Source organism: Ranitomeya imitator, chromosome 10 (genome assembly GCF_032444005.1).
Source record: "Ranitomeya imitator isolate aRanImi1 chromosome 10, aRanImi1.pri, whole genome shotgun sequence".
In the NCBI taxonomy this organism is placed as follows: Eukaryota; Metazoa; Chordata; class Amphibia; order Anura; family Dendrobatidae; genus Ranitomeya; species Ranitomeya imitator.
Window position 1 is genome coordinate 126,366,868 of NC_091291.1, and position 23,440 is coordinate 126,390,307.

The 23,440-nt window shown below is 41.9% G+C and overlaps 1 protein-coding gene across 4 annotated transcripts in view; it reads right to left on the bottom strand.

The window, feature by feature from the left end:
* Positions 1–22,341, bottom strand: part of LOC138651742 (rho guanine nucleotide exchange factor 7-like) — a 48,388-nt gene extending 26,047 nt beyond the window's left edge. For 2 of the 4 annotated variants that reach the window (XM_069742195.1, XM_069742194.1), the window contains exons 1-4: positions 21,748–22,341; positions 12,989–13,064; positions 4,056–4,112; positions 1,736–1,882 (exon numbers count right to left, since the gene is read on the bottom strand). In XM_069742195.1, the coding sequence (XP_069598296.1) occupies positions 1,736–1,882; positions 4,056–4,112; positions 12,989–13,064; positions 21,748–21,839 (372 nt within the window). In that variant the 5' untranslated portion in view covers positions 21,840–22,341. The remainder of the gene's footprint in view (positions 1–1,735; positions 1,883–4,055; positions 4,113–12,988; positions 13,065–21,747) is intronic. The other 2 variants (XR_011315525.1, XM_069742193.1) reach the window with 2 other exon arrangements.
* Positions 22,342–23,440: the final 1,099 nt, after the last annotated feature.

Below are 23,440 nucleotides of genomic sequence, written 5' to 3' on the forward strand. Positions count from 1 at the left end.
CAGCCTAAGAAACTAGCTAGCCTGAAGATAGAAAAATAGGCCTGACTTGCCCCAGAGAAATTCCCCAAAGGAAAAGGCAGCCCCCCACATATAATGACTGTGAGTAAGATGAAAAGACAAAACGTAGGGATGAAATAGATTCAGCAAAGTGGGGCCCGATATTCGAGGACAGAGCGAGGACAGTAAAGCGAACTTTGCAGTCTACAAAAAACCCTAAAGCAAAACCATGCAAAGGGGGCAAAAAAAAACCACCGTGCCGAACTAACGGCACGGCGGTACACCCTTTGCGTCTCAGAGCTTCCAGCAAAACAAAAGACAAGCTGGACAGAAAAAAAGCAACAAAAAAGCAAAAAGCACTTAGCTATACAGAGCAGCAGGTCACAGGAACAATCAGGAGAAGCTCAGATCCAACACTGAAACATAGACAAGGAGCAAGGATAGCAGCATCAGGCGGAGTTAAGTAATGAAGCAGTTAACGAGCTCACCAGAACACCTGAGGGAGGAAGCTCAGAAGCTGCAGTACCACTTGTGACCACAGGAGTGAATTCAGCCACAGAATTCACAACAGGACACTTCCCCAGATTATATTTGACTATATGGCTGCTTCCCTAGCTTCATGTGAGTACATGGATAGTCCACCAAATTCCGGCTGGTACAGGTGAGAGGCAAGGTGTTTTTGAACAATAAATGATCTTTGGCGATAATTTAAGAATTTTGAGAAATCCATTTGGAATCAATTTGTCAATCTCTAAAATATGTGCCCTGTAAAGTCTGTTTTCCTGCTGGTCTAGGATAATTTAGAAGTTAATTATTAGTTTCCTAGTAGTCTAGGGTGACAGGCAAGTGTATTCTATATTTCCTAGTAATCTACGGTAGTGTAGTGTGGAGTTAACATTTGTATTGAGGCATTATAGCTCAGTTCTCTGGTCACTAAGGGTGGTGGAGGAATAATTCTTTGAGGGTTAATGTAGTTGATGCTAATGATCTACTTTCCCGGTGGTCTAAGATAGGGTGGAAAGGAATGCCAGAGTCCTTAGTGGCCGAGTGTGATAGAGAGGTTAATGCCTGCATTCCTTGTGGGGTAAAGGCATTAAGAAGGTTAATACTACCCTATTTGGTGGTTTAGGATAGTAGAAGTATTAATGTTAGCTTTTCTGTTGGGCTTGTATAATTGGGGGATTAATGACTCCTCTCCTGTTGGTCTAAGGTAATGGAGAAGTTCATATGTAGTTCCTTGTTGGACTAGAATAGTGAAGCTGTTCATTCTAGCTTCCATGGTGGTCTAGGGAAGTTGAGATGTCAATGTTTCTTATCTTTGGTAGTCCAAAATAATTGAGATGTTATTGCTCAGTGCTAGGTCAATGGAGGGGTATGCCTTTTTCCAGGGTGGTCTAGGGTAGATGACAAATTAACACTTGACCAGTGGTTTTCACACATCTTCAAGCTCCAGTGATGTCCCCTGTGTCCTGAAAGCCTGACAGAAAGCTCAACGCCATGCGATCTTCATGTTCAGCTTCATCTTCTTGCCCTGCACTGATTTTACACAAAGTGGAGGATTCCTATCACCTTTGCAATGGTTGTGTTTGCTGCCCTATTTGTGCGCTAAAAAGCTTGGGCAGGTTAATTTGTTTCCCTGGTAGTCCAGTGCTAGCAACACGCCTGCTTTTTGGGGTATAAAACTAAGCACATTCATTCAGGTCAAATAAAAAAACATCCATAAAAAAATACAAAATACCTCCGTGTGACTGATCTGCATGACAGCCAGCGACGACATGACAACATCTCCATACGATCTGATTCCCTGACCTTCCCAACCTTGGATTGGCTCTATTAAAATCATCTGATTTAGTTCTTCTCGTGTTCTCCCCCAAAATAGAATAGGCTGCAACAAATCAAAGACAAATACAATGTAAAGAAATTATTAAACATGGCACCCACCAGTCTGATTGCCCAACAGGCACCACATGTTAAGGGCTGAAGACTAATATTGGCTCACAAGTACCGTGGAGCTGAGACCATCTGGTCAGGAGCTGCTGTACTTAGCCTACTTTAGGCTTAATTATATTGGAGAACCTCTTGTATCAGTAGGGTATCAGTGCGAAGGAGCCTGGCTGAGATCTCATTTCAGTAGCTAAACCACCCACCTTCTCTACTATGCATCAACAGCAACTGAGCTCCATAATGGAGCAGCTGGAATCAGTAACCAGCAATGATGTGAAGATCATTTCTAACCAAAAGAAGATGGTAGACTTTCCCATTGGGGCCATGTATATTCCTTTAAGTTGCTTTCCTCTTGGATGACCCACATTACCAGGAATTTTATGACCCTTAGAGCAGAAGGAATAAAATCTATGGAAAGTTCTCAGGGTCTTTTCTGTTTATCTGATAAAGGAGAGAGTCTTCATTGGATATCCTAGGATGGAAGGAGTTCTGAGATGTTTACGTCAATGTCCAACTCGAAAGAACAGTAATGGAAGTTCTATAGTCTAGACAAGGATGAAGGTTGAGATTTAGCCCTTGAGTCAATGCATTAGGCCTGCTTGGGTTGAGCTGGATTTGAAACCAGAATTGTTTGTGAATTTACCCATTTTATGACCCTTAAGAGAGAAAGGTCATAGAGAGAAATCTATAGAAAGTTTTCAGGTCTTTTCCAGTTATCTAACAAAGGGGAGAGTCGTCGTTGGGTATTTTAGATTGGAAGGAGGTCTGAGATGTTTAGGTCTGGGATGACCCATGTCCAACCCAAAAGTAGAGTTATGGTAGTTTTTTAGTTTAGGCAAGGATGAAGGTTGAGATTTAGCTATTGGAGTTTGCTGGTAATTTTAGGGCCACACGGTATCTCATTCTTTAGCCAAAAGGGTGGGAACATTATTTTAAGCTTATGACTTGTTGATGAGTAAAACGGGAAAGGATAGAGCAGAAGATGTGTCTTGAAATTTATGAAGAACATAAATAACATTTACATACATGTAGATAACTACACTTTGAAAAGCTAAACTATGTGCGATCCAGGGGTCCAATACCAGTGAAATTGTGTCTCCATACTGCTACCCTATGTGGTCCAAGGATAGATGCTTCTGGATCTGACACTCGCTAACTCAGTCACTAGCTAGAACCATCCAGAACGATCTTAGGATATAAAATTTGCCAAAATGAAACCAACAAAATAGTGACCCTTGTCAACTCCATTTATGGACCCCATTGGTTCAAGAAATGGAATATTGTAAGAGAAATTGGTCACATTTTTTAACGGAAGCTTTAATCATAAAATGACCTACTGTTTAAATAAGGTTTTGGTGTTTCAGGGTTTTTTTTTTTTTATTTTGACAATGTTTTTTTTTTCATATCACAATTTTTATTTAAAAAAAATTGTAATTAATCTTGAAATTTTCACAATGGTCACAGGGGTATTTTAGACTCATGCTTCCAGTCCTTTCAAGAAGAGCTCACAGCAGTTTCCTTATCATCAGAGGCTGAATTACAATAAGTGATGACACAGGATCCACCAATCCCAATTGTCACTGCTCCTCCCCCTCCCTACATAGTGAACTTTGCATATACTCATTAGATGCCTCACTACAAGAGATAGGGATAAAGTCTGTTCATTGTGGCTAATGTAAATAATAAATAAATAAATGATGTGCATGTGTTGTTTCCTGAAACAAAAGGAAGTATGAGTCTAAGAAAGCTCCAGTGGCCAGTGTGAGAATTTCAAGATGTTTATGTTTTTTCTTTTTAATACAGATTGTCAAATGGAATAAAAACATTGCTGATTATTTTTTAAATAATACGTTTAATACAAAAACATGATTGATACAATAAGTCATTTTTTATAATGACTTCACTTTAAACCTGGTCACTGGGGCTTTTTCCATCCTCTCCGGCATGTCTTGGGCTGTCAATTGCCTCTTTCAAGGATTTCCACTACAACTGCATAGTCTAGTAAATCCCATAATTTGAGATTTGTAACAATGTTTGTAAGTTTTAATAACATACAAACTCTTAATTATAATTTCTTGCAGTGATTGATAGTTCTACAAATGATTATTACCGACCTTAGACACATACTGTGTGTGTATTGTGCGGATATCAGCTTTGCCAGGGGACAGGATCTGCGGAAAGATAAACATCTTGGTTGGGGACTTTATCTAATATCGGTCATTAAATACATTAGTCATTAGTGTGACAATTACACAAATCTCAGAAAGAAATAGGTTTAAGATGAGAGCTGTCCATGACTGTCCTCCACGCCCCCGGTAAAATACAAGCAGTACAAGATCTTGAAGCTCCCACCTAGCATCTCCATTGCAGACCTCCCGCAGCAGAACAATATCCCTTTGAGCTGCAAATTTAGAAATTCATGGCCACCAGAATAAATTGGCTTCCTGCCTATCTGAAACCGGAAGCTGTTGTCAATTTAAGTTGCGGATATATTTCGCAGCATGTCTATGAGATTCTTAAAATCTCATGCCAATGTTGTCACCGTGAAACGCGTTGATTTCTGCAAGTGAGTAGGCGGCAGAGAATTTGCTGTGTTTTCCCACCGCAGGAACTTAAGATGAGAGCTGTCCATGACTGTCCTCCACGCCCCCGGTAAAATACAAGCAGTACAAGATCTTGAAGCTCCCACCTAGCATCTCCATTGCAGACCTCCCGCAGCAGAACAATATCCCTTTGAGCTGCAAATTTAGAAATTCATGGCCACCAGAATAAATTGGCTTCCTGCCTATCTGAAACCGGAAGCTGTTGTCAATTTAAGTTGCGGATATATTTCGCAGCATGTCTATGAGATTCTTAAAATCTCATGCCAATGTTGTCACCGTGAAACGCGTTGATTTCTGCAAGTGAGTAGGCGGCAGAGAATTTGCTGTGTTTTCCCACCGCAGGAACTTAAGATGAGAGATGTCCATGACTGTCCTCCACGCCCCCGGTAAAATACAAGCAGTACAAGATCTTGAAGCTCCCACCTAGCATCTCCATTGCAGACCTCCTGCAGCAGAACAATATCCCTTTGCGCTGCAAATTTAGAAATTCATGGCCACCAGAATAAAATGGCTTCCTGCCTATCTGAAACCGGAAGCTGTTGTCAATTTAAGTTGCGGATATATTTCGCAGCATGTCTATGAGATTCTTAAAATCTCATGCCAATGTTGTCACCGTGAAACGCGTTGGTTTCTGCAAGTGAGTATGCGGCAGAGAATCCGCTGTGTTTTTCCCACCGCAGGAACTTAACCTTTTATGTTGGAGTTGACGTTTTAGGAAGTAGAGTAACGGTATGTGCACACTGAGGGTTTTTTTTTATTACAAACGCCTAAAAAATTGCTAAACAAAATGCTTGAAAGAAACGTCTATTCATTTATGTTTTGAAACCACTTTGTTGCCTGCAGGAAAAGACAAGGTGAGTGTCAGTTCTTTGAAGCATCTCCTGATGGAAAACACTAAAAAATCAAAAGATCTGACATAAAAAAATTCTTCTGGAAGAAAAAAACTTCTAAAATGGGGTCTTTTTGCAAAGTTTTTGGAGCAGAAGCTGAGCAAAGCTACAAAGTCGTTGAGGAGTTTTCGAGAAGGATTTGGAGAGTTTCCGCTCATTGGCTATGCGCGCAGGTTGCCGGCACAACTGGTGGTTTTGCCATAGTTTTTAACCCCTTTACCCCCAAGGGTGGTTTGCACGTTAATGACCAGGCCAATTTTTACAATTCTGACCACTGTCCCTTTATGAGGTTATAACTCCGAAACGCTTCAACGGATCCTGGTGATTCTGACATCGTTTTCTCGTGACATATTGTACTTCATGATAGTGGTAAAATTTCTTTGATAGTACCTGCGTTTATTTGTGAAAAAAACGGAAATTTGGCGAAAATTTTGAAAATTTCGCAATTTTCAAACTTTGAATTTTTATGCAATTAAATCACAGAGATATGTCACACAAAATACTTAATAAGTAACATTTCCCACATGTCTCCTTTACATCAGCATAATTTTGGAACCAATTTTTTTTTTTGTTAGGGAGTTATAAGGGTTAAAAGTTGACCAGCAATTTCTCATTTTTACAACACCATTTTTTTTTAGGGACCACGTCTCATTTGAAGTCATTTTGAGGGGTCTATATGATAGAAAATGCCCAAGTGTGACACCATTCTAAAAACTGCACCCCTCAAGGTGCTCAAAACCACATTCAAGAAGTTTATTAACCCTTCAGGTGTTTAATAGGAATTTTTGGAATGTTTAAATAAAAATGAACATTTAACTTTTTTACACAAAAAATTTACTTCAGCTCCAATTTGTTTTATTTTACCAAGGGTAACAGGAGAAATTGGACCCAAAAAGTTGTTGTCTAATTTGTCCTGAGTACGCTGATACCCCATATGTGGCAGTAAACCACTGTTTGGGCGCATGGGAGAGCTTGGAAGGGAAGGAGCGCTATTTGACTTTTCAATGCAAAATTGACAGGAATTGAGATGGGACGCCATGTTGCGTTTGGAGAGCCACTGATGTGCCTAAACATTGAAACCCCCCACAAGTGACACCATTTTGGAAAGTAGACCCCCTAAGGAACTTATCTGGATGTGTGGTGAGCACTTTGACCCACCAAGTGCTTCACAGAAGTTTATAATGCAGAACCGTAAAAATAAAAAATCATATTTTTTCACAAAAATTATATTTTTTGCCCCCAATTTTTTATTTTTCCAAGGGTAAGAGAAGAAATTGGACCTCAAAAGTTGTTGTCCAATTTGTCCTGAGTACGCTGATACCCCATATGTGGCAGTAAACCACTGTTTGGGCGCATGGGAGAGCTCGGAAGGGAAGGAGCGCAGTTTGACTTTTCAATGCAAAATTGACAGAAATTGAGATGGGACGCCATGTTGCGTTTGGAGAGCCACTGATGTGCCTAAACATTGAAACCCCCCACAAGTGTCACCATTTTGGAAAGTAGACCCCCTAAGGAACTTATCTAGAGGTGTGGTGAGCACTTTGACCCACCAAGTGCTTCACAGAAGTTTATAATGCAGAACCGTAAAAATAAAAAATCATATTTTTTCACAAAAATTATATTTTTGCCCCCAATTTTTTATTTTTCCAAGGGTAAGAGAAGAAATTGGACCTCAAAAGTTGTTGTCCAATTTGTCCCGAGTACGCTGATACCCCATATGTGGCAGTAAACCACTGTTTGGGCGCATGGGAGAGCTCGGAAGGGAAGGAGCGCCGTTTGACTTTTCAATGCAAAATTGACAGGAATTGAGATGGGACGCCATGTTGCGTTTGGAGAGCCACTGATGTGCCTAAACATTGAAACCCCCCACAAGTGACACCATTTTGGAAAGTAGACCTCCTAAGGAACTTATCTGGATGTGTGGTGAGCACTTTGACCCACCAAGGGCTTCACAGAAGTTTATAATGCAGAGCCATAAAAATAAAACAAAATTTTTTTCCCACAAAAATTATTTTTTAGCCCCCAGTTTTGTATTTTCCCTAGGGTAACAGGAGAAATTGGACCCCAAAAGTTGTTGTCCAATTTGTCCTGAGTACGCTGATACCCCATATGTGGGGGGGAACCACCGTTTGGGCGCATGGGAGGGTTCGGAAGGGAAGGAGCGCCATTTGGAATGCAGATTTAGATGGAATGGTCTGCAGGCGTCACATTGCGTTTGCAGAGCCCCTAATGTACCTAAACAGTAGAAACCCCCCACAAGTGACACCATTTTGGAAAGTAGACCCCCTAAGGAACTCATCTTGATGTGTTGTGAGAGCTTTGAAGCCCCAAGTATTTCACTACAGTTTATAACGCAGAGCCATGCAAATAAAAAATATTTTTTTTCCACAAAAATTATATTTTAGCCCCCAGTTTTGTATTTTTCCAAGGTTAGCAGGAGAAATTGGACCCTAAATGTTGTTGTCCAATTTGTCCTGAGTACGCTGATACCCGATATGTGGGCGGGAACCACCGTTTGGGCGCATGGGAGGGCTCGGAAGGGAAGGAGCATCATTTGGAATGCAGACTTAGATGGATTGGTCTGCAGGCGTCACATTGCGTTTGCAGAGCCCCTAATGTACCTAAACAGTAGAAACCCCCCACAAGTGACCCCATATTGGAAACTAGACCCCTCAATGAACTTATCTAGATGTGTTGTGAGAACTTTGAACCCCCAAGTGTTTCACTACAGTTTATAACGCAGAGCCGTGAAAATAAAAAATCTTTTTGTTTTCCCACAAAAATTATTTTTTAGCCCCCAGTTTTGTATTTTCCCAAGGGTAACAGGAGAAATTGGTCCACAAAAGTTGTTGTCCAATTTGTCCTGAGTACGCTGATACCCCATATGTTGGGGTAAACCCCTGTTTGGGCACACAGGAGAGCTCGGAAGGGAAGGAGCACTGTTTTACTTTTTCAACGCAGAATTGGCTGGAATTGAGATCGGACGCCATGTCGTGTTTGGAGAGCCCCTGATGTGCCGAAACAGTGGAAACCCCCCAATTATAACTGAAACCCTAATCTAAACACACCCCTAACCCTAATTCCAACGGTAACCCTAACCACACCTCTAACCCTGACACACCCCTAACCCTAATCCCAACCCTATTCCCAACTGTAAATGTAATCTAAACCCTAACCCTAACTTTAGCCCCAACCCTAACTGTAGCCCCAACCCTAACCCTAACCCTAGCCCTAACCCTAGCCCTAACCCTAACCCTAACCCTAACCCTAGCCCTAACCCTAGCCCTAACCCTAGCCCTAACCCTAGCCCTAACCCTAACCCTAACCCTAACCCTAGCCCTAACCCTAGCCCTAACCCTAGCCCTAACCCTAACCCTAGCCCTAACCCTAGCCCTAACCCTAACCCTAACCCTAGCCCTAACCCTAGCCCTAGCCCTAACCCTAACCCTAGCCCTAACCCTAGCCCTAACCCTAGCCCTAGCCCTAACCCTAGCCCTAACCCTAGCCCTAACCCTAGCCCTAGCCCTAACCCTAGCCCTAATGGGAAAATGGAAATAAATACATTTTTTTTTATTTTTCCCTAACTAAGGGGGTGATGAAGGGGGGTTTGATTTACTTTTATAGCGAGTTTTTTAGCGGATTTTTATGATTGGCAGCCGTCACACACTGAAAGACCCTTTTTATTGCAAAAAATATTTTTTGCAATACCACATTTTGAGAGCTATAATTTTTCCATATTTTGGTCCACAGAGTCATGTGAGGTCTTGTTTTTTGCGGGACGAGTTGACGTTTTTATTGAAAACATTTTTGGGCACGTGACATTTTTTTATCGCTTTTTATTCCGATTTTTGTGAGGAAGAATGACCAAAAGCCAGCTATTCATGAATTTCTATTGGGGGAGGCGTTTATACCGTTCCGCGTTTGGTAAAATTGATAAATCAGTTTTATTCTTCGGGTCAGTACGATTACAGCGATACCTCATTTATATCATTTTTTTATGGTTTGGTGCTTTTATGCGATAAAAACTATTTTACAGAAAAAATAATTATTTTTGCATCGCTTTATTCTCAGGACTATAACTTTTTTATTTTTTTGCTGATGATGCTGTATGGCGGCTCTTTTTTTGCGGGACAATATGACGCTTTCAGCGGTACCATGGTTATTTATATCTGTCCTTTTGATCGCGTGTTATTCCACTTTTTGTTCGGCGGTATGATAATAAAGTGTTGTTTTTTGCCTCGTTTTTTTTTTTTTTTTCTTACGGTGTTTACTGAAGGGGTTAACTAGTGGGACAGTTTTATAGGTCGGGTCATTACGGACGCGGCGATACTAAATATGTGTACTTTTATTGGTTTTTTTTTTTTATTTAGATGAAGAAATGTATTTATGGGAATAATATTTTTTTTTTTTTCATTATTTTGGAATATTTTTTTTTATTTTTTTTACACATTTGGAAAAAATTTTTTTTACTTTTTTACTTTGTCCCAGGGGGGGACATCACAGATCAGTGATCTGACAGTTTGCACAGCACTCTGTCAGATCACTGATCTGACTTGCAGCGCTGCAGGCTTCACAGTGCCTGCTCTGAGCAGGCTCTGTGAAGCCACCTCCCTCCCTGCAGGACCCGGATCCGCGGCCATCTTGGATCCGGGGCTCGAGCAGGGAGGGAGGTGAGGAGACCCTCGCAGCAACGCGATCACATCGCGTTGCTGCGGGGGGCTCAGGGAAGCCCGCAGGGAGCCCCCTCCCTGCGCGGTGCTTCCCTGCACCGCCGGCACATCGCGATCATCTTTGATCGCGGTGTGCCAGGGGTTAATGTGCCGGGGGCGGTCCGTGACCGCTCCTGGCACATAGTGCCGGATGTCAGCTGCGATAAGCAGCTGACACCCGGCCGCGATCGGCCGCGCTCCCCCCGTGAGCGCGGCCGATCGGCTATGACGTACTATCCCGTCCAGGGTCAGATAAGCCCAGGGCACCTCGACGGGATAGTACGTCTAAGGTCACAGAGGGGTTAAACTTTTTTTTAAGAATTTTTTTTTTGAGAATGAGAGCTTCCTGAAATGGTTTCCACTAGAAATCCCATCATTTTTGACACACCGTATAACTCCCCAAGGGATAAAGATCCTAAACTAAGGATTCACTCTGAATTCCCTGGTAGGGTGCGTGATGCAAATAGGGTTTCTAAATCATTCTGCCTCTTTAATTAGAAAAAAAATAATATCAGCCCGTACTGTCAGAATTTCAACATTTCCATGGGGAAGTTTCTTAATGTTTTGCCAATGAGTCAGCCTGAATACAAGATTTAATCAGAAATTATATTTTTCTTTAGAAACAATGTGGCAATGGGTGCGATAACCACGTGGTACATTGCTCAAAGTGGTATTCTCGTTTTCATAAATAATAGATACTTTTGGATGATGCACTTTTGCAATTTACTGCTCTTTAAAATTTTCATCCCTTCTTGAGATATTAACACTTTTCTTTTGTTTACAGCACGTTGCCATGGTTACTGACCACCGTTGGTGTCTAGCTTGTAAACACTGCGTTGAAGCTGGCCCGGTTCAGGAGATAACGGCGCACCTTCAAAATACCGGTCAGAAGCTCAATAGAAAAGAGTTTGTAAGCAATGAGCATGTTTTGCCGTCTAGAAGTGGTGGTCGGTCTCCAAGGCAACGAGATGTAAAAACGAGAGAAAAGTGCTAATATTTCTAGAACGGATAAATATTTTAACAAGCGGTAAATTGCAAACTGTATATCCATTTTTACCCTCAGTGAGTCATCCATGTGTTATACGGATGGATTCATTAATAGATACAGTACAAAGCCTCTCCTATACTTTGCAGTGCTAGATACACACAGATGCCATCCAAGTGCTGTACGTGATTTTCACCGACCCATAGACTCACAGACATAGAGAAAACAGAGATTGTATCACCCTGTAAACTAAATGATATATTGCTGGAATCAGGGTCTCTGTCCCTACATCATGCTGCTCTCAGATTACTTTGGAAAAAAAAAACCTGCTGACAGATTCCATTTAAAGGCCAAATAAACTGATGCAGATCAGACAGAAGAAAGAATGAAATCTCACATATTGACATATTGCTTTGGAATCAGAATGAATGGATGGTTTTATTTCTTTCTATTTCGACGATCATTTCAGCTACCGCTCGCTCGCCCTTTTCTTCACTAAAAGTTTTCTGTGTCCGGGAAAACTTTACATAAAGGCCTTTATGAAGTTTAGGCTTTAGGCGGCTTAGATAAATATTTGCTCGGATGTAGGACAGACACAGCATTGTTATCCTCCCAGGGCTTGTCACTTTGGGGATGAGGAAGTTTTACATTGTGCCGTACGTTATACCATCCTAGTTATATTTCCTGAACAGAAATAAAAGAGGAAGACTGAGAAGACTGAGGAGCTCAAGATGATCAAAAGCCCATTGTAGGTTATTCTAGTATATTATAGGGTTCACTTATTTTTGAAAAATCAGAGAACTTAATCTCGCTGGACCCTGAATACACATTGGGCCGGATATGCTCTATAAGTCTCCATGCTGAGTTCGAGAGCTCTTATCCCCCCTATAACATGTCTTTCAGCCAATCAGTTCCTTGCTCTGTACTGATGAGCGGCAAGAACCCCCAAACAGTCCTCTCTACAGCTGGGGCTCTGGTTTCATTGGAACCTAGAATGTTAGAGTTGGAAGGGACCTCCTGGGTCAACTGGTCCAACCCCCTGCTCAATGCAGGACTCACTAAATCATCTCACACAGATCTCTGTTTGAAGACTTCCATTGAAGGAGAACTCACCACCTCTCGTGGCCGCCTGTTCCACCTATTGTTCGCCCTCACTGCCAAAAAGTTTTTTCTAATATCTAATCTGTATCTTCTCCCGTTCCGTTTCATTCCATTGCTTCCCGTCTTTCCATGTCCAGATGAGAATAATGATGATCCTTCTACACTGTGACGGCCTTTCAGATGTTTGTAGATAGTTGCTTTGGCTGATATGAGCTACTTTTCGACTTGAAAATAAGTCTCCAATAGAGATGAACTGATCAGGCAAAAATTGAATTCCAAGGAAATTTGATTAGTAGAGAAGTTATTTGCCAAAAATGTAATATCCCTTATTAGACTTTGGGGTCTCCTAAGACCCAAGAGCATAATAAACACAAAACGTGAAAAATAAAAGAATAGTCAAACCTCACCGCTCACCTCTGCAGCCCTTTTGCTCCTCACTGTTGTTACCCTTCTAGTACTTGTGATAACTTCTGATCTCTACCGCTCGAGCTGAAGTCCTTGGACTTCTAGCTCTAATGAGACTCAGGACTGTTCTGTGCAAGGATGAGGAAGGTCACCGCATCATTCATGATGTCAAGACATGCGCCGTGAACGCAGGACAGCTCTGGAGGAAATAACCAAGGAGATGCGGGGTACCATGTTCCTACCATTGTCATGTTGACGATCTTTCCTATAGATAAGTCATCAATATATCTTGACCAGACAACAACTTTAATATTAAAAGACTTTTTTTTAACGACAAATGTTTAGTTTACTCACAGCCAGCTCTTGAGGTATGCAGCAAGGACCTCCGTTAGAAGACGGCCCGCATGGTGTGCTGACTGCTGATGGTTTCCTATAAAAGAAAGAAATAAGGTAAGATCCAGATTAACGCTTCTGATCATTAACGCGTCCATGGCCAAGTTATTTTCCTTTTGTTTTTTCCTCCCCTTCTCCCAAGAGCCATAACTTTTTTAAATATTCCATCCACGCAGCCATATGAGGGCTTGTTTTTTCTGCGGGATAAGTTGTACTTTTGAATGACACCATTCATTTTATCTTGTAACGCATTGGAAAGTGGGGGGAAAAAAATTCCAAGCGTTTTGAAATTGTAATAAAAAAGTGAAATTTCACATTTTTTATTTTTTTATTTACCATGTTCACTATATGTTAAAACTGACCTGGGAATATGATCCTTCAGGCGAGTATGAGTACACAGACACCAACCATGCATTTTTATGTAATTTAAGTGGTGAAAAAAAAAATCGGAAATCTGTAAAATAAAATGTTTTGCCTTTGCAGCCATGTTCCGAGACGGGTAACATTTTCAATTTTCAGTATATGGGGTTATATGAGGGATTATTTTTTCCACCCTGAGCTCATATTTTTATTGATACCATTTTTGGGTAGATATGATGTTATGATCACCTGTTATTGCATTTTATTGCAATGCTGCGGCAACGCAAAAAAAAACCTAATTCTGGCGTTTCGAATGTTGTCACGTTACGCTGATTTCTGATCGAATTAATTTATTTTATATTTTGATAGATTGGAGATTTCTGAACGCAGCGATACCAAATACGCATTTTTTTTTTATTTGTCTTTTGTTTTATTATTAATGGAACAAAAGAGGGGCGATTTGAACTTTTGCATTATTTTTAGTTTTCAGAATTCTAAAAACATTTTTTTATCACCTTTTACTGAATTTAATAGTCCCCCTCAGGGGACTTCAAGCTGCGATCATCTGATCTGGCCTGCTACGTATAGCTAAAATCGCAATCTCCTACGAACACCAGCCGAACAATGGCTTTCGCAGGAGTATCGTAATTACAGGCATAAGGGCCTTCAGCACACCCCCAGCTGTCATGGCAACCAACCGACACCCCGCAAACTCAACACACAGGCTAACAGCCATGGGTGGAAATCCACACCACCCGCAGCTGTTATAGGCTGATGATGACTGAATAAATAAGTCATCATCTGCCGTGAAATATGTAGACTCGAGCCTGCATCAAAGTCAGGGAACCAAACCGTACGTCATATATCAAGAAGGGGTTAAATACTCGTATTCTCCATGAGATGAAGATTGTTTTTTTAGAACTCAGAACTGTGCCATTCCTCTAGATATAAATGATTAAATTGATAACTTGGCAATTATTTGGAAAAAAACACGGCACACACAGATATGACTGATCCCTGATCTCCTGCTTCTTTGTAGCACATGATCAGAAGTAGCAGCAGCATGGAGGACATTATACAGCAGTACTGAGCTGTGTAGCTGTGAATCCAGCATCTGGGTGAAATAAAACACTTACTAGAAAGCAGTAGCATCATCTTTGCATGTTTCATTGCTGTGCTCCTCCCTTCTTCCCCCTCCATAGACTTCAAAAGGCACCTTTAATTTAATATTTGTGAAGTGAAGCAGAAAAATGGAGTTTGAAATGAAAAGTCTGCCGGCACTCTATGTCACTGAATGGTGACATTGTGCAGTGAGTGCAATTTCCACTGTATTCACAGAGTTCCTGCAGACTTTTCTTCTAAGCCTGGAAAATTCCTTTAAACCTGGCAGGCAGATAGCAGCTTTTTTGATTTGCTGGGAATATTTCTTTCGCTTCTTGCAGAATATTCATTTCTACACAGCAGGATGGAAAATTTACGTTTTATTCCAACTTTCCTCTAAGATTATAAGCAGCAAAAAAAAACAAAAAAAAAAAAACTAAAAAGCGTATCAAGTCAAAAAGAAACTAAAGTGTAAATCCTTCCATGTCTTTCTGCTGCTGCGTGTAACTTGAGATTCCGGCTCTTCCCCGTGACTGCAGAAACACCCAGAGGGGATAATAAAATAAATTATCTCTAAAAATAACAATTCAGCTCAAAAAGAGAAACTCGTCTTTCTCTTCCGTCACTTTTATCGGCGTTGCTGATCAGCAGGATAAATGAGCTCGGCGGTTATTAGTGTTACATTTATTACCTTAATTAACATTCATACAATTCATTATCCGCGTATGAAAAATGGTTCTATAAAGCCGGCGTCGTATCGCCGTAAAACAAAGCGCTAATAAAGGAGCGGCAGACGTGACAAGACAACTGAGATCAATCACCAGTTGCAGCAAGAGGTAAATGAACTGAGGCAGATGAGGATCCCAAAGACTGGAGATGATGATACAACCCCTGGAATCAAAAAATTTAAAGGGACATTCTGCTTTCTTACATCCCTACCCCCTTTAATACATTAATCCACTTTTGCTCCCAATCACAACAGTTCACCTTAAATGATTTGTCCCATAAATAACGTATATAACCTGTACACAGACAAGTCATATACAGTGGGGCAAAAAAGTATTTAGTCAGTCAGCAATAGTGCAAGTTCCACCACTTAAAAAGATGAGAGGCGTCTGTAATTTACATCATAGGTAGACCTCAACTATGGGAGACAAACTGAGAAAAAAAAATCCAGAAAATCACATTGTCTGTTTTTTTAACATTTTTTTTGCATATTATGGTGGAAAATAAGTATTTGGTCAGAAACAAACAATCAAGATTACTGGCTCTCACAGACTTGTAACTTCTTCTTTAAGAGTCTCCTCTTTCCTCCACTCATTACCTGTAGTAATGGCACCTGTTTAAACTTGTTATCAGTATAAAAAGACACCTGTGCACACCCTCAAACAGTCTGACTCCAAACTCCACTATGGTGAAGACCAAAGAGCTGTCAAAGGACACCAGAAACAAAATTGTAGCCCTGCACCAGGCTGGGAAGACTGAATCTGCAATAGCCAACCAGCTTGGAGTGAAGAAATCAACAGTGGGAGCAATAATTAGAAAATGGAAGACATACAAGACCACTGATAATCTCCCTCGATCTGGGGCTCCACGCAAAATCCCACCCCGTGGGGTCAGAATGATCACAAGAACGGTGAGTAAAAATCCCAGAACCACGCGGGGGGACCTAGTGAATGAACTGCAGAGAGCTGGAACCAATGTAACAAGGCCTACCATGAGTAACACACTACGCCACCATGGACTCAGATCCTGCAGTGCCAGACGTGTCCCACTGCTTAAGCCAGTACATGTCCGGGCCCGTCTGAAGTTTGCTAGAGAGCATTTGGATGATCCAGAGGAGTTTTGGGAGAATGTCCTATGGTCTGATGAAAACAAACTGGAACTGTTTGGTAGAAACACAACTTGTCGTGTTTGGAGGAAAAAGAATACTGAGTTGCATCCATCAAACACCATACCTACTGTAAAGCATGGTGGTGGAAACATCATGCTTTGGGGCTGTTTCTCTGCAAAGGGGCCAGGACGACTGATCCGGGTACATGAAAGAATGAATGGGGCCATGTATCGTGAGATTTTGAGTGCAAACCTCCTTCCATCAGCAAGGGCATTGAAGATGAAACGTGGCTGGGTCTTTCAACATGACGATGATCCAAAGCACACCGCCAGGGCAACGAAGGAGTGGCTTCGTAAGAAGCATTTCAAGGTCCTGGAGTGGCCTAGCCAGTCTCCAGATCTCAACCCTATAGAAAACCTTTGGAGGGAGTTGAAAGTCCGTGTTGCCAAGCGAAAAGCCAAAAGCATCACTGCTCTAGAGGAGATCTGCATGGAGGAATGGGCCAACATACCAACAACAGTGTGTGGCAACCTTGTGAAGACTTACAGAAAACGTTTGACCTCTGTCATTGCCAACAAAGGATATATTACAAAGTATTGAGATGAAATTTTGTTTCTGACCAAATACTTATTTTCCACCATAATATGCAAATAAAATGTTAAAAAAACAGACAATGTGATTTTCTGGATTTTTTTTTCTCAGTTTGTCTCCCATAGTTGAGGTCTACCTATGATGTAAATTACAGACGCCTCTCATCTTTTTAAGTGGTGGAACTTGCACTATTGCTGACTGACTAAATACTTTTTTGCCCCACTGTATGTATGTATGATCAATAAGGGTCCAAACGCTGAGACCCCTACAAATCATAACAATGGGATCCCAAATTCCCCTTTGTAAAACTTTTCTCCAATACTGTAAATTAAAAAAAAAAATTCTAACCGAGACAGCTCCCTCATGGACATTTTTTCTTTGCCTAACAAACAGGCAATTCCCACATGTATTCAAGCTGACTAGCGGCCACATATCATGCAACTGCATCAAGAAAAATTAAATCTCCGAGTATGCAGAAATACTCAGAGACCACCCAAGCATGCTCGGAAAAACTAGAGTAACGACCCCAGCATGCTCGGAGAAACTCGAGTAACGACCCAAGCATGCTCGAAGAAATTCGAGTAATGACCCAAGCATGCTCGGAGAAACTTGAGTAACGATCCAAGCATGCTTGGAGAAACTCGAGTAAAGACCCAAGCAACGACCCCTACAAATCATAACGATGGGATCCCAAATTCCCCTTTGTAAAACTTTTCTCCAATACTGTAAATTAAAAAAAAAAATTCTAACCGAGACAGCTTCCTGATGGACATTTTTCTTTGCCTAACAAACAGGCAATCCCCACATGTATTCAAGCTGACTAGCGGCCACATATCATGCAACTGCATTGACAAAAATCAAATCTCCGAGTATGCCGAAATACTCGGAGACCACCCAAGCATGCTCGGAGAAACTCGAGTAACGACCCAAGCATGCTCGGAGAAACTCGAGTAAAGACCCAAGCATGCTCGGAGAAACTCGAGTAACGACCCAAGCATGCTCGGAGAAACTCGAGTAAAGACCCAAGCAACGACCCGTACAAATCATAACAATGGGATCCCAAATTTCCCTTTGTAAAACTTTTCTCCAATACTGTAAATTAAAAAAAAAATTCTAACAGAGACAGCTCCCTGATGGACATTTTTTCTTTGCCTAACAAACAGGCAATCCCCACATGTATTCAAGCTGACTAGCGGCCACATATCATGCAACTGCATCGACAAAAATTAAATCTCAGAGTATGCCGAAATACTCGGAGACCACCCAAGCATGCTCGGAAAAACTAGAGTAACGACCCAAGCATGCTTGGAGTAACTCGAGTAATGACCCAAGCATGCTCGGAGAAACTCGAGTAACGAGCATACTCGCTCATTACTACTAACGATACAGAGTACAAAGTAGCAACAGCTATCATTACTAGAAATGGTCAAACAAGTCGCATCTGCCCAGAAATCACCCCAGCCGTACTGTAGCTTCATTGTGACATGATAGGTGGGGTGATAGTTATCTTCTAGCTTTAGCACGAGGCGAGTTCAGGGCGGCCACTGTTTCCTATCTGTATGAGATGCGGTCAGTGTAATCGAGAATGTGTCATTTTATCTACTCAATAACACTTCTGAAATTGCAGAAATATCTTGTAAATTGCAAACTGTTCAGTGAGTATGTTAGCAGAACTCTTGTCCTGGCCGGACCATGAACGCTCCTAGGTCAGCCATTACATCGTCATCGTGATAGCCATGATTCCTGGAGAATTCAGAAGAATGGATGTTCTAGGGTCAAATGTTCAATACGCTTCTGCATAATAAGGCAAAGAAATGCGGCACAGTCACATGAAGAACACTAAGTTTCCTCCTAGGCATATTCAGCTGAAGTAAACAGACACCCCATGATACTCCAGAAGTATCCTGCTAGTTCTACAAGAGTCTGTTTTATTTTTCTGATCTTTTTTTTACTATTATTAGAATCTAAAGATCTGCTTAACAGGAGTCACATGGACCATAGGAAACAATAGTCTGGAGATGTTTATTGACTTTTTATGGTGGGGGTGTTTGTGGGCATGCTCTGTGATCTGGGCAGAGGTCATGGTGCAGAGAGAAGGAAGAGGAGAGCTGTTTTATAACCTGTGTGAATATTTAATATCACAGTATCTATATCTTTTCACCTCTACTGAAATTTGTTCTAATCTCTCAAAAAGGGGGGATAATTTTTGGACCATTTGAAAAATTGGTAAATCTTCTGGGCATATTGTACAGCCTCCTGAAGCTTCAAAGAAGCAGCACTTTCAGAAGGTGCTGTTTTATAGCTTATGTGAATATTTAATACCATGTTATCTATTTCTTTTCATCTCTTCTGAAATTTTTCCTAATCTCTCAAAAAATGGGGATAATTTTTGGACTCTTTGAAGACTTGGTAAATCTTCTGGGCTTATAGTACAGCCTCCTGAAACTTCAAAGAAGCAGAACTTTCAGAAAGTGCCTTAGGCTACGTTCACATTTGCGTTGTGCGGCACTGCATTGGCGATGCAACGCACAACGCAAATGTGAACGCATGCACAAACGCTGCGGTTTGCGACGCATGCGTCGCTTTTGGCATGGTTTTGGGCGCAGGAAAAACTGCATCATGCAGCGTTCCCTGCGCCCTGACGCATGCGCTGCAGCGACGCATGCATCGCAAAACGCAAATGCAAAGCATGTCCATGCGCCCCCATGTGAAATATAGGGGCGCATGGCGCGTGCGTCGCCGCGGCTGCGCCCGACGCAGCCGGGAACGGCGCAAATGTGAACGTAGCCTTAGTGTGTACTGTCGTGATGCTCCATCAGCAGACAAGGTGGGAAAAGCATATGGGTATGGGGGAAAATTTCCAGTGATGTTCTGTGCTCAATGCACTCAGCAACTTCCCAAAAGACCATGATCTATCTTTTCTTGTGACGGTAATGAGAAGTGATCTGTGCAGAAAAGGAAGCATTTGCCTAATATTAACTGAAGTGGTCAGAGTGAAAACTGCAAGAGTTCAGGATTATTTGTAAAAAAAAAAGTGATAGTCCTACAAATTTAAAAAAAAGCTAAGTAAAAAAATTCTTAGAAAGTACATTCATCATAAAAACTTGATTTTTGATTGCAAATTTGTTTGTACTTTTTTGGCATTATTGTGACTGTTACTAAGTTACATCAATGGTCCATATTCACAAAAAGGAACAAATGCCCCAAAATCAGCATAAATACTTCACAAATAGACGGCAACATGCTATAAGAAGTGTATGACTGTTGGAATTACATGTACAAAATGGCAAAATATAAAACAAAATGATATAAACTAATCATCAGAATAAATGTAATAATGTGATAATAAATGTGCAAAAATAATATAAGGCAAAATACTTTATATTATAAACGTTCCCCCAAATGCATGTTTCGCCTGACGCTCCATCAAGGGAACACTACAATGTATCACCATCTTATTGTAAAATTGTCTCCTCCATGTTTTTACTTGTTTTTAAGTTTTATATCAATGAATAAAGTGTATGAGCCATCAATTCAGCATAGCCCTTCATACAGATGCCCTCATTTAAAAGACCACGTCACCTGATGACACATTGATCTACAGGGTAGGTAATGAGTGTCTGATTAGTGATCACAACAGGATCCTGTGTCCCCTCCATCTCCTCTCCATAGAACTGCAATGAGGAAGAATTTGGATGGTGTGAGGGTCGAGAATGGGCCCATCCCCCTCATTTAAAGGGGTTTTCCAAATTTTGGAAACCCATATTCCCCAGCTGCAGTTTTTTTTAAAAAAAAAACAAACAAACTTTTCTTTACTCACTCTCGCTGACTCTCTGTCGCTTCTCCTGGTGTCTGTTATTGTCTGCACCGCTAACGTCATGTCGACATTGCTGTGGTCAATCAGTGAACTTGGCGTCTCTGATCTGTTCATGCCATAAACTTGAGCTCAGTTATTGGCTGCAGTGCTGTCAATGTGACGTAAATAACGGGAGCAGCAATGGAGACTCAGAACTGGACCCATGGGAGCAGCAATGGAGACTCAGAACTGGACCCATGGGAGCCGCGATGGAGACTCAGAACTGGACCCATGGGAGCAGCGATGGAGACTCAGAACTCTACCCATGGGAGCAGCAATGGAGACTCAGAACTGGACCCATGGGAGCAGCGATGGAGACTCAGAACTCTACCCATGGGAGCAGTGATTGAGACTCAGAACTGGACCCAGGGAGCCACGGTGGAGACTCAGAACTAGACCCATCGGAGCAGCGATGGAGACCCAGAACTAGACCCAGGGAGCCGCGGTGGAGACTCAGAACTGGACCCATGGGAGCAGCGATGGAGACTCAGAACTGGACCCATGGGAGCAGCGATGGAGACTCAGAACTGGACCTATGGTAGCAGCGATGGAGACTCAGAACTGGACCCATGGGAGCAGCGATGGAGACTCAGAACTGGACCCAGGGAGCCACGGTGGAGACTCAAAACCGGACCCATGAGAGCAGTGATGGAGACTCAGAACTGGACCCAGGGAGCCGGGGTGGAGACTCAGAACTGGACCCATGGGAGCAGCAATGGAGACTCACAACTGGACCCATGGGAGCAGCGATGGAGACTCAGAACTGGACCCAGGGAGGGTGAGTAATGCATAGCTTGATTTTTAAAATAAACTGTAGATCGGGCACAGGGGTTTTCTGAAAATGGAAAACTTTTTTTAACGCAGAAGATTTACCGTAAAATACCAGAAGCTGAGTTAAATATTAAACTTAGCTGCAACATATGGGAATCACCAGAAAAAAAGCAAACTATGTTCCGATAGAAGATGACGGACACGTACCTGCTTTCGTCTCTTTGAAGCAACTCCGCTTCCTCGTGCCCATCACTGCTGTTCTCCTTGGTACCCCGTGCTGTCACACTGCAGCAACCCATGACTTGACGGTAGGCGTCTGACGGTCACCAAGCCTCACATAGGCGAGTAGTAGATATGGGGAGATGTGAGATTGCCTCACACATCCTTCCTCCTCAAAATCACATCAGTGAGGAAAGGAGGGAGCTGGACAGAGACAAAATCTGCTCGAAAACTCACAAACCGGTAGTGTGAAATGGAGAGAGAGCTTCCTGTTCAGTTCGAGCTTGTTTCTCTTTCCTGCAGAAATGAGATGACCTGAGGTGAGGGGGAGGGAAGCCGAAGCAAGGTTCTCACTTTCAGGAAAGAATAGAACTTTGTAGACAGGGGCGAAAAAGGGAGAAAGACACTGACAAAGGAGTAAATGACACGTGGTAACCCTTTCTGCGACGCCCCAAGGCTCATCACACGGGAAGAGTCACCATACTAGATCGTCCGCCTCTAGAACCAAGTCCACCGTAGAGTTCCGCTGGGTCATAACATGTCATTCGATGTCATGGCAGGCAGTAAGCCGCGAGTGATAGCATCAGACACGTCGAAATAATTCTGCAAGTCGAAGGCTGTCAGGTATTTCCTAATACCGTGGCCTTTTTTTCTTTTCTTTTTTTTTACGTGTGGGTGGAGAATTACTTTATAGCAAACAAATTAAATCAATTTAATGAAATGAAAGGATTAGCTGAAAATTGGGACTTTTAGAGAATGGGTAATTTTGGTTAGCTATCGCCAATTATTGATTTAGGACTGTTTAAGTTTCGAAAGGATTCTGAAGATCCAGAAGTTTAATAGGGAAATACATACTTTTGTGCATTTGCACAGTGGCTCAGTAGGTAAAGGAACGGACTCCACCCTTATAAACAGTTGCTCACTGTCTATGAGACGGCACAGAGCTGATGGATTTCCCGACTCACAATCATAGGGGGTCCATATAATGCTCCAGCAGGAGATCCTCTTGCATGTCTCGCTCCAGCCCAAGCTTGTCCAGTGGTTATTACAGAACTCCAGTGACTGTATGTCCGCTGTCTCTAACTTCATGGTCTCTTTATAGGTGAAACGTAATCTTTCCAAAACTGAATTTCTTGGGTTTCCTCCTGTACTGATCTGCCTGCATCTCGTATTTCTGTTTCTATGTGCATTGCTTACCAGGCAGCAGGACCGCTGTCTCAGATCTTTCCTTCACTCCTTATAGTCAGTCAGTGGCTCATGTCACCTGCACCATGTACAGTGGGGAAAAAAACTATTTAGTCAGCCACCAATTGTGCAAGTTCTCCCACTTAAAAAGATGAGAGAGGCCTGTAATTGACATCATAGGTAGGCCACAACTATGAGAGTCAAAATGAAAAAACAAATCCAGAAAATCACCTTGTCTGATTTGGCAGGATTTATTTTTCAAAATATGGTGGAAAATAAGTATTTGGTCAGCTAAAAACATGCAAGATTTCTGTCTCTCACAGACCTGTAACATCTTCTTTAAGAGGCTCCTCTGTCCTCCACTCATTACCTGTAGTAATGGCTCCTGTTTGAACTTGTTATCAGTATAAAAGAACTGTCGAAGGACATCAGAAACAAAACTGTAGCCCTGCACCAGGCTGGGAAGACTGAATCTGCAACAGGCAAGCACTTTGTT